This window comes from Cupressus sempervirens, chromosome 7, assembly GCF_028749045.1.
Source record: "Cupressus sempervirens isolate cs-2001-9-10 chromosome 7, ASM2874904v1, whole genome shotgun sequence".
Taxonomy (NCBI): domain Eukaryota; kingdom Viridiplantae; phylum Streptophyta; class Pinopsida; order Cupressales; family Cupressaceae; genus Cupressus; species Cupressus sempervirens.
In genome coordinates this window covers 868341269-868353200 of record NC_143124.1, presented here as the reverse complement: position 1 = coordinate 868353200, position 11932 = coordinate 868341269, and the positions used below count along the sequence as shown (strand labels likewise).

General features: G+C 33.7%; 1 protein-coding gene across 1 annotated transcript; it reads left to right on the top strand.

Annotated features, from left to right (window-relative positions):
* Positions 1 to 6476: 6476 nt before the first annotated feature.
* On the top strand, positions 6477 to 10712 carry LOC149550216 (cyclin-dependent kinase B1-1-like). Its single transcript, XM_089793314.1, has 8 exons — positions 6477 to 6806; positions 8755 to 8896; positions 9252 to 9313; positions 9426 to 9537; positions 9835 to 9928; positions 10018 to 10087; positions 10167 to 10305; positions 10439 to 10712. Exons 1-8 carry the CDS (start codon positions 6610 to 6612, stop codon positions 10529 to 10531), a joined length of 909 nt encoding a protein of 302 aa, XP_089649440.1. The 5' UTR covers positions 6477 to 6609; the 3' UTR covers positions 10532 to 10712.
* Positions 10713 to 11932: the final 1220 nt, after the last annotated feature.

Below are 11932 nucleotides of genomic sequence, written 5' to 3'. Positions count from 1 at the left end.
AATATCCTTTGAATTGAGAGGTACAACTCCCTCTTATAAAGATTTACAATGAATTAAATGATTGGTTATGTCTTTTACCTGAAGACATGAAGGGTTTCTAGCATCTGCCCATCAACATAGAACGAATGTGATTGCAAGTTTTAAGAATAGGACAAAGAAGGAAAGTATACAAAATAGCCACACGACTATTCACTAAAACTTTCATGTCAAGAATGAAATGAAAGAGATTAAATGTTTCATTTCTATAAGCTATGAGTAGTAGGACTGCATTTGAAATATGAAAGAAAAGACCATATGATCTATTTCATCCAAAAAAATAAGTATCCATACCTCTAGATTTTGCATATAAATATATTTCCTTCTATTCCAAAAACATAACAAAACAACAATACTATTATTCCATCCTTGCTATTACAATCAGTTTGCAGAAAATAAAACAACTCTCCCCTATTCCCTTTACAAACAAAAAATGTCTTCTTCCCTACAACAACCTCAAGACTTGCGGACCAAAAAAAGAAGACCCTTAACACTCCGAGCTCTTCCAAATACATAGTCTTCTTTGAGAAATTTTATTCAGTTTCTTTTGTAACTGAATCTTTGGAACTTCCTCGTTACCCATTTTCAACTTCCTCTACCTTTTTTAATGCTTTATAAACATTATTCTTATAACTATAAGAATAAATATATCTATCAAATTAAGGCCATATGCAATTTTGATAGGTGGCATATGCCGGTATGAGATGGTATCATGATTTTATAATTGTCATTGATAGTTCATGCCAATGCTCATAACTTTTAATCTGTAAGTTATCTAACAAAATTATTTAGAGAGGATTTACAAAACTACAATTTATAAAACATATTCAAAAATCAGCTCAATCCAACAATTAGATTGAATGAAGCTTTTCTAACATCTACCCATCAACATCGAATGGATTGATTGCAAATTTTAAGAACATGACAAAGAAGGAAAGTATATGAAATAGTCACATGACTATTCACTGAACCTTTCACATCAAGAATGAAATGAAAGAGATTAAATGTTTCATTTCTATAATGAGTAGTAGGACTGCATTTGAAATAGGAAAGAAAAGACCATACGATCTATTTCATCTAGAAAAATAAGTATCCATACCTCAAGATTTGGCATATAAATATATTTCCTTTTATTCCAAAAACATAACAAAACAACAATACTATTATTTTACCCCTGCTATTACAAGTAGTTTGCAAAAAATAAAACAACTCTCCCCTATTCCCTCTACAAACATAAAATGTCTTCTTCCCTACAACAACCTCAAGACTTGCAGACTAGAAAAAGAAGACCCTTAACATTTTGAACTCTTCCAAATACATAGTCTCCTTTGAGAAATCTTATTCAATTTCTTTAGTAATTGAATCTTTGGAACTTCATCATTACCCATGTTCAACTTCCTCTAACTTTTTTAATGCTTTATAAACATTATTCTTATAAATATAAGAATAAATACATCTATCAAAACAAGGCCATATGCAATTTGGGTACGTGGCATATGCTGGTATAAGTTGCTATCATGATTTCATAATTGTCATTGATAGTTTTGATAGTTCATGCCAATGCTCATAACTTTTAATTTGTAGTTATTTTACAAAACTGTTTGGAGAGGATTTACAATACTAGAATTTATAAAACATATCAAAAAATTAGCTCAATCCAACAATTAGATTGAAATCTACGCCCCCTGAAACATGAATCATTTTTTAGTTATTATTTTGTAACTATCATGGATAAATTTGATAGTACTCCACTTAGATGCCCAAAACTTTTGATCTAGAATGAATCTCGCAACATCGTTTGGAGAGGATTTGGAAAATTAGGTTTGGCCATACGTATAAATTTTTTTAAATCTCAATACAACAATTTTATTAAAAGTTATGATTCCCACACTAAGATGCATTTCTTCAGTTATAGAAAATTTGTAGTTACATGTTGCTACTATTAAAAATTGGATAGTTTGAACCTGCAAACTTGAACTTTGAACTTGAACTTGGTGGTTCAAGGTTCAAGTTCAATATGACAACTTTCTAACTTGAACCTTGGTTATTTTGAACTATTTAAACACTTGAACTAGTTGAACCATTTGAACTAGTTTCTCGTCAGAAATTGAACCATTGGGCTGCTTTCAACTCTGAACTGCCACATTTTGAAACAATGAACTTGAACTTTAAATTTGAACTTTTTGGTTCAAGGTTCAAGTTCAATATGAACTTCAGGCTGTCCATTTGTTTTGATAGGCTATAAAACATTAAAAACTTTTACATATGATAAAAAAAATTTCAATCACTCCAATGGAAAGTTGGAAAATTTGTCTGTCAATAATATATCCAAAATGGAGAGAAATCCAATGGTTGAATTCGGAGATATTGACCCCGCACCAAGATTGTCATTTTGAAATTCAAATTTTGAACCTTGAACTTCTGCAACTAAACCTGAACTTTAAATTTGAACTCCTGAACATATGGATCTGCATTTCGAACTTTGAACTTTGAGGTTCAAGTTCAAGTTCAACATGATTCTAAAACACATCTTCTTTATAGATAAAACTTTACAAATGTGTCATTAGTAACAAAAACTAATAGAAAACTTAAAGAATTTTAGAATCTTTTCCCACCAGGCTGATTTTCAAAGTTTAAAACTTGGATGCCGAAAACATGCTTACACAAACTAGTTTCATTCTTCTAAATATTCTTCACTTCTCATTTTGTAGTGTTGGTTCCAACACTTTGAGCAAGTCTTAAGCTGTGTTTCCACCATTCTCAATGTTTCTTTTTGGAGGTACAACATATTGTACATTTCTTAGAGAAAATAATGAAGTCATTAGTTTTAGATCTAGTTTATTGTGTGTGGTCGAGTTATTGTATACATCTTGATGGATTTACTTCAAAGAAATGAATACAAAGAAACAATTATCAAATTATAGTTTCATGGTGAATCTTGTCTCCTATCTTTGAGTTATGCAATTTGCTTTGATTTGTGGACAGAAATCCCAGATCTTAGTTGCAACTTGTTTAGAGTTGTATACCATTGTATGTTTTGACGTTGATTCAAGGAATCATGTAAATGCTTAGTGTATTTTGACAGGGCTCTATGTCTCATGGATGGATATTGATGAGAAAATGATTCATTGTGAAAGATGATGTCTCATTTATAAAGTGAATAGATAGATCTTCAATATCATGATGTATGTTTTTATTTGAGTAACACCCAATGGATAGGGCACTGATCTCACTTGGAGAATTGTGTAATTTTTTTGTTTCATATTTGGTTATGTTGAAATAAATCAAATATCAAAATCCATTTCCCTTTTTGTTTAGGAGCTAAAAGGATAACCCTCACTTAGCTTGTCAATGCATAGGTTTTGTAACTTACTATTGCATACCTTTTTTGTTGCATAAGAATAGAGTTGGGGTTTTAATATGCTTTGTTTAGATTCATAGTTTTATTTTCACATTGGACATATGGATGAATCTAAGGGCTACCCACCTAGGTTTTACAGAGCCTAAACTATAAAAGGAATATAGCCTTATAGTCGGCCTAGGTTCTATTCAAAGTGCATCCATCATAGGAGTTAGTTGCCCTTAGATGTATTTTGTTTCAGCTTACTTGGTTATTTAAACACTATTAAATCAAGACCCAATAGGATGAAAGTGGAAAAAGGTCACTAACATGCTAGACAAGACCAACCTTAACAGATTTTTCAAGGCCAAGGAAGCTCTTGTAAGATTGTGTGGTGGCTTTGATAGGGATCAATTTTGCAAACCCTGGAACATGATATGTTTCCTAATCATAAAGCATCTTATTTTGGAGGGTTAGTTTGGGGTTAGTTACTATTATCATTTCCTTTTGTTGAATCATTTTCAGTACCATGATCTAATGCATATCCTACTTTTTCTTCTACAAGACCTTGAAGCCTCAGTCATGGAGGTGCGAGAAAGGAGTTAGGGGAAAAAACTTTATTATCGTCCACCAAGGCTTAATTCTTTTCCTTTACAAATTTCATCTTCTCCTTTGTCCTCCCCATAATATTGTCCTCCAGCAAGCCCTTGTTGCTAACCCTAGTGAATGCCCAACTGACCCTACTTCCCAAGTGTCACGTACTACCCCTTTTGTTAGTTGGAATAAAAATAAGAAAGCCCAAACTCAAATACCTCCAAGAAGAAGCTAAAACTTGACCCTCCTATCGATCATGGTGATTTATATGTGGAGCTTGGAGGTGGATGTAGATGCTCCCACATGATCACTTCTAACCCTAGAAAGAAAGAAATGTCATACAGAAAGTTTTCAATGTGGATGAGGAGGATTTAGGTTCTGAATCCAAAGAGAGTGAGACAATTAAAGGAAGTAAATCACAAAAAAAATAGACATCTTTTAGGAGAAAGTATGTGGAAGAAGAGGATGAGCTTTTAGAGTCGGGGATAGGAAAAACCACCCTAGAGGATGATGTTGTTGTTAGCAACAAAGTGACAAATCATGTGTTGACCAAATTTGAAATGGATATTGGACCTTACTATGAAGGACAACACTGGGGACCTTAAAGATACCTCCCCATGACTAGTACCTCCCTTCTCAGCTCTGCAACCAAGGATACTTTTACGTCCTCCCCCCATAATCCTCCTAAAGGAAAGAAAATTGTGGATGATTTCACTAAACCCTCTTCTATATAGGATGAGCCAATTGGAAAAACAAATTTTAAATGCTAGGACTACAACCCTTTGGCAGAAGACCTGAAATGCCCTAAAAAGGAAGTGGAAAATTTGAAAATTATGGTTGCTAAATTTGAGAGTTTCAACACCCTGGCATATTGTTCCATCAAGGTGATGCACTCTGCTACTACCACTTTGCAGCTTTTGTAGTACAAGAATGAGAAAGGCTCAAATGAAGGTGATGAGAGCAACTCCACAAGACTCTATATGTTTTTTTGTTCCAATTGGCTACTATTGTTACTATCTAACCATTGTTATCAAAATGCAAGGGGAAATGAGGCTCTACACTCTACCCTTTATAGTTTTTTGTTTTGTTATGTTTGGTCCTTTTGCCCTACATTGCATTGAATTTTTTTTACTATATGGTGATTATGACCTCTCTTAATAGTAGTAGTAGGTTTTTTTTATCATCTTTAGTAGTATGATGAACTATGTAACTCTTTGGTTTTACTTTACTTTCATGGTTTATGGTTTGTTAAACTTGTTGCTTATGGTTGTTAGTGTGAGGATTTTGATAAATTAAAAAAAGGAATAGGATGATGTGCTATTTATCATTTTTTTATATTTTTCTATCGATAAAGGCTCTACCATTTTTTTTGTATTGTTGGGTTAATCCCCCTGTTTTGGTTGCTTTTACTATCTAAAACATTAGAAGCAAGGTTGAGACTCCTTTCCTAACACAACAATCATGAGTTGGGGATTGAAGTAGACAAAGAATTTGTTCAACTTTAGAAATTTCAAATATGGAATGGCATCCAATATATGATAGTTTACATGCTAATAGGTCAAAGTTGATAATAATATTATTTATTAAAGTGAAGGGATAAATGTAGAGGCTAAGTGGGAGTGATTTCATTTATATTGCAATAATCAAGCAACCCCTAATAAACTATCATACATCAAGAAAACATTTTAATGTGAGTAGTAATGTTGGCATGACGTGTCCTTCGATACCATGTGGGTAGGGAAGACTAGACATCATGACCTCATGTCTACCATTGGAAGTTCTTGCTAATTGAGCTAAGCCCCTAACCTAAGAGGAAACAATAACAATATAGACCTTATGTCTTTAGAAAATACTCTTGTACATCACCGGTATTGAATATTCACATTGATGTAGATGAAAAGCTCACATTATAACTCAAAATATAAATTTTGAATTGCAAGAATTTAATATTATTAAAAAAGCCTAAAACAAAATGTTTAAAAACAATATTTGAATAAAAATTTAAAAATGCAATAAAAAATCTAGTAAACCACCAAATTATAATGGTGATATACGTATGTTTATCAACAAAAACTAAAAGCAATCTAAATTTAACAATCAAACGACCCTCTTAAAAAAGTAAAATAATTAGTCAAAAAACATGAAAATTCCAAGTTAAACCATGGGGGACTTAAAAAAAGGTACTTTAGAAAGAAATGAGTAACTTAGTTTTAAAGTCCACAAGACTAAATATATAACCCATTCTAGAGCTTACTCTTGTCCCCCCATATCGGGATTGAAGCTCTATTCGGAAGCAGTCCAAGATCCAGTGCTTTGAATTTTCAATATCCCTCTTTATGTTAAAATATCAAATTCCATGTTTTATCTTTTTTTTCAATTTTAATAATTAGTGGGGCGAGAAAATTAATATTAATAAATATGTTCAAATCCTAATCCAAACGGTAAAATATTTTGAAATGGACCCTTAAAGCGGCACAACTTAAACGGCTATATTTCCTTTCTTCCCATTCAAATTCGTTCCCACTCTTGTTGCATTGCATGCCCGATTGTTGTGATTGTTGTAACGCTCTCCGAAACATTCATCTGAAAGCAGACCCTTTTAGTTTTCAATTTTTTTCTGAGATCTACATTTGATAGAAATGGATGCGTATGAGAAGCTGGAGAAGGTTGGAGAAGGCACGTATGGGAAGGTTTACAAGGCCAAGGATAGAAAGACAGGGCAACTGGTTGCCCTGAAGAAGACCAGGCTTGAGTCTGATGAAGAAGGTGTCCCTCCGACTGCCCTTCGTGAGATCTCCCTTCTACAGATGCTTTCTCAGGATCTTCATGTTGTCAGGTAAATTACCTTTTTCTATTTGCTCTTCTTTCTGGGCTTTGTTTTAGGCACAGGGGTTTGTCTGAAAAATGGCATAGGGGTTTGTCTAATGGATATAGCGGGCATGCCTGCTCTCTGAAAATCCAAATATTCTGATAAGGGTGATTTTTAATATGTATATGGTCTCCGTGTCCATAAAATATGTTCCTATTTGATCTTATTTCTGTGTATGATCTTCCCTGTTTCTCATTTAGATCTAGGGTATTGTCTGGAAAAAAGTGCACAGTGGATGTGTGTGCTCTATGGAAATCCTAATGGTTTGATAAGGGTGAATTTTAAATAAAAATGTGTATGCACGTCGTGCCTATGAAATATTCCTTTCTGTGCGCTCATCCCTGGCTTTGTTTTGGATTTTAGGGCATTGTTTCAAAGCACGTATATGCCCTCTACGGCAAATAAATTAATAATCCAGATTAAGGTGCATGGGCACTGTATGTTTCGGATTTTAGGCCGTTGTGTCAAAATACTAATCAATGGCCTCTATGCAGTCATCCCTGGCATTGTTTTGGCTTTAAGCCAGTCCCAAAATGGTATATATGAATACTAAGATTGTACGTGGCTTTTGAATATATTCTCTCTGTATGTATCTTTGAATTTGTTTTGGGATTAGGGCACCATGGAAAAATGGTAGAATGCATACTTACATATTAAGGGAGAGATATATTGAATGTGTAGGCATGGCCTCTTTGTATATTTGTTTTCTAGACCTGGTTTGCAGAAGACACTTATACATTATTTTCTCTCTCTCTCTCTCTCTCTCTCTCTCTCTCTCTCTCCCTCTCTCTCTCTCTCTCTCTATATATATATATATATATATATATATATATATATATATATCCTCTTTGTATATTTGTTTTCTAGACCTGGTTTGCAGAAGACACCTTTAAATTTTCCTTGGATCTTTAATCTATTTAAGGGAAGGAGGAATATATTCAATGCATTTTGATACAACCATCATATATGGCTGGCCTTGATTTGAGTTTTATAACGTGGGTGAAGAAGCAGGTCGGTTGTGTACATATGCTGCCTTTTAATTGATATTTTGTAATTTAGATATATGGCACGTTTGCATATGCACCATATCTTTCTGGTAGTTTAGTGTTTGCACCATATCTTTCTAGTATTTAGTGTTTTTATTTGTATTTGTATTGAGTCTCTTTTGAGATGCAAAGGAATTATTATCTCCAAGGAAACATGAAGAGCTTAAAACCTCACAATGCTTTATTACTGGGCTCGTTCTGCCGTGGAACTCCATGAATGGTGTAGAAAAACACCAGTAATAAATTCTTGGGAGGTTTTGAGCTCGTAGATAATAATCTTTTATATCTTGAAGGAGACTTTGAGGTGTTGAGGTTCATTTGAGCAATGGGAATATGGAAGGTAATGGAGCATCTGTCATTGGACCTTCCTTGACAACTAATTAAAACTTCTTTTTGTTTAAGGTTTAAACAATTCTTCAGTTTTCTGTGAAAAATTGAATAGGATATTTTTAGGCTCTAATTAATCTAAAGGTTAGTAACAAAAATGGTTAGAATGTATGTATGTCCTATGTATGCTTTCTAGAAACCACACAGTGCAATGGGGTGACACTAAGCGTGCACATCATCCCAGCATGTTTCAGATTTTCGGAAAGTTTAGTAATGTTTGTGTAATATTTCACCCCATTTTTAAATTGAAAGCTAAGGGAGAGAATTTTTAATTGTGTATATCTGTATATATCTATCCTGCAACTACCTCTGGGTTTGAGTTATCTTTCTGTTTTGTTCAAAGTGCTGCAAAAGTGCTGGAATGAGCCTGTTTTGAATTTAATGCACATGTGATCTCAGAATCCTTAAATTTGTACTGGAAGCGATTGCATCATGTTTTGAATTTGGTGCATCCTATTTGGCTGACTTAAACTTTTGTGCAGGCTGCTGGATGTGGAGCACACTGAAAGCAAAACTGGAAAGTCCCTTCTCTACTTAGTTTTTGAGTACATGGACTCCGACCTAAAGAAGTACATTGATACTTTTCGCCGCAGCCATACAAAAATGCCTCCCAAGCTGATGAAGGTATGCTGTCTTGTTTGTAATGTTCAATTTTAAATGAGCTTGTTTCAGCAAATGCCAAACACCTAATGATAAGAAGAATTTCAAGTAAACTGTCTCAGCACTTGCTAGGTTAAAATAGCTTATAATTGATAGCAGAGGAAGTCTCCCTAATGAATGATAAGAATAATTTAGCACATGCTAGGTTGAAATAGCTTATATTTGCTAGCATAAGGAGTTTATCTAATGAAGAAATGGCCCGTTCAGGGAGTAGAATTGAAATCTGAAGAACTAAATTTCTTTTACTATTCTTGATCCGGGAATAGCAACTCTCATTTCAAGACAACTTGTTTTGATCATTGTGCTTATTGGTTTGCAGAGCTTCATGTACCAGATATGTAAGGGAGTTGCTTTCTGCCACAGTCGTGGAGTGATGCATAGGTGCCTTTCTACCTGTCTAAGATGTATTGTACAATTTTAAGGTGTTCTTATAGACTGCTGGTATTCCTTGACTTGTTGCATATCATTGATGCTTGTTCCTTTGGGTTTTAAGGGACTTGAAGCCTCACAATTTGCTTGTGGATAAAGAGAAGGGTTTGGTCAAAGTTGCGGATCTTGGATTGGGAAGGGCATTCACCATTCCAATCAAGAAGTACACGCATGAGGTAAAAATTTGATACAAATGTAACTAGTTATGTTCTAGATGGACAGCTAATTCAATTTACTAGTTAGATTTATTTTTCCTATAACATGAATTTAAGGCGCAGATGTATTTTTCAATTTAAGTTTCCTGGTGAAGCTTAGTAAAATACTGTTGGTGGCTAATAACATTGAATCAATGCATTTTTATGTTTTCTATGGGGCAGTTTTATATTTCAATTAAGTTTCATGGTGAAGCTTAGTGAAATGCCGTTGGTGGCTAATAACATTGAATCAACTCATTTTTATGATTCTCGGTGCAGATTGTAACTCTCTGGTATAGAGCACCCGAAGTACTTTTGGGAGCCACTCACTATTCCACACCTGTTGACATGTGGTCTGTTGGCTGTATATTTGGTAATTTTCTTTGGTCCTCATTTGTTTCAGCTTTATATTAAACCTTGTGTACAGAATTTCTCTGAGATTATTAATTCATTGTTTTGCAGCTGAGATGTCTAGAATGCAAGCTCTCTTTCAGGGAGATTCAGAACTGCAACAACTTCTTCATATTTTCAGGTATGTCCTAGATCTGATTATTTGACACTCGTCATTTTCCCTTTTGCAATGTCATTGAGAGGGCTGTTATGTGCAATAGGTATCTTGGAACTCCGAATGAAGATATATGGCCAGGAGTGACTAAGTTGAGAGACTGGCATACATATCCTCAATGGAAGCATCAAGATTTAAGCCTTGCTGTTCCTGACTTGGAACCAAATGGTGTTGATTTGTTGTCTGTAAGTGTTTTCCATCTATTTTCATTCATTTCATTTCTATATATTTTCATCTATTTTGTCTATTTTCGTTTTATTTCCATCTACTGTATAGATGCAAGTAAAGCACTAAATATTAATTGGTATCTTCTCGCAGAAAATGTTGATTTATGAGCCATCCAAGAGGATCTCAGCCAAAAAGGCAATGCAACATCCTTACTTTGATGATATAGACAAATCACAATTCTAATTTTAAGCCAGGGTTTCTGAAAATGCCCAATTTTCATCGAAACTATTTTAGGATGTATACTATAGTGTTGGGTTGTGGGGTTTCTGAACAAAATTTGTTTGTCTTAACAAATGGTGTAACCATAGAAGTTAGCTTATATTTGAATTTCAATCTTCCCATACTTGGGAAGTGTCTTTTATGATTTCTTTGAACCCATAGTTATTAATAATTTAATTTTTTTTGTTGAATATCTATCTCAGTTGCCTTTACCTTACTGATTATCCTCTGTTCCCTGTAAAAGAAGTTTATAGAGAATATGTGGTTAAAAGATTGCAATGTTTCTTCTGGAAAAAACGTGTTGCAAGATGAAATTTTTTTGTGGAATTTTGGAAAGCTTAGAAATACTTCCAAAGCATATTCCATTTAACTTATCTGTCATCTTCTTATCGAGTAACCATACAAATTATATTTGAATTTCAATCTTCCCATACTTGGGAAGTGTCTTTTATGATTTCTTCGGACCCATAGCTATTAATAATTTAATGTTTTTTTGTCGAATATCTCTCTACTGCCTTTACCTTACTGATTATAGAGAATATGTGGTTAAAAGATTGCAATGTTTCTTCTGGAAAAAACATGTTGCAAGATAGTTTTCTGATTCATAATGCCATGCCATGTTATGGGACTGGCCAAGTTTCTCTTTGAGATTATTTTCAATTGTAAGATACATTTCTGGATTGTAACTTTTTGCAAGATGAAAAAATTAAAAATTCTGTGGAATTTTGGAAAGCTTAGAAATATTTCCAAAGATGTCATCTTATAACTTATATGCCATCTTCTTATCGAGTATCCCCAGCTACATGGCAGGACAAAGTAGACAGATGTTAATAAGTACATAGAGGATATGTAGTTACAATATATGTACAATATATGTTATCATCTAAAAAAGCAAATGTTGCAAGATATTTTTTTTATACATATTTAACTGCTTTGTTATGACAATCGCCTGTCTTATGTTGGTTATAAACTGTAAGATGGTTTTGTGCATTGAACTTTGCAAGATGAGGTAATCTTGTGAATCTTTGGAAAGCTTAGCAATCTACTCATAGATGGTATTAGGCTTCAACAGACGAGATAGCCTTACAAATATTGCTTTTGGAGATCAACAGTTTGGGATAGAATGGAAAACCGAGTCTGAGAATAGAGTTATTTCCAGAATCTATATTTTGACACCTTAGTTCCTTATTAAAATCATATTTGAGAAGTATAGATTTGGAAAACGTATATGATTATGACATTCACAATTTGGCACAATGAAAATAATATTTTATGAATTGTCAATATTTGTTAATATGTTTTAGAATTCAGAGTGTACTTACTGTTACATAGAAAACAAGAGCTGCAAGGCAGCCAAGTTCCTGC

What these genes read in the sequence shown, in the direction of transcription:
- LOC149550216 (XM_089793314.1), top strand. Translation starts at nt 6,610, where the DNA reads ATGGATGCGTATGAGAAGCTGGAGAAGGTTGGAGAAGGCACGTATGGG. An exon ending in GTCTGTTGGCTGTATATTTG is followed by an intron (nt 9,929 to 10,017) that starts GTAATTTTCTTT and finishes ATTGTTTTGCAG; the next exon opens with CTGAGATGTCTAGAATGCAA. An exon ending in ATGGTGTTGATTTGTTGTCT is followed by an intron (nt 10,306 to 10,438) that starts GTAAGTGTTTTC and finishes ATCTTCTCGCAG; the next exon opens with AAAATGTTGATTTATGAGCC.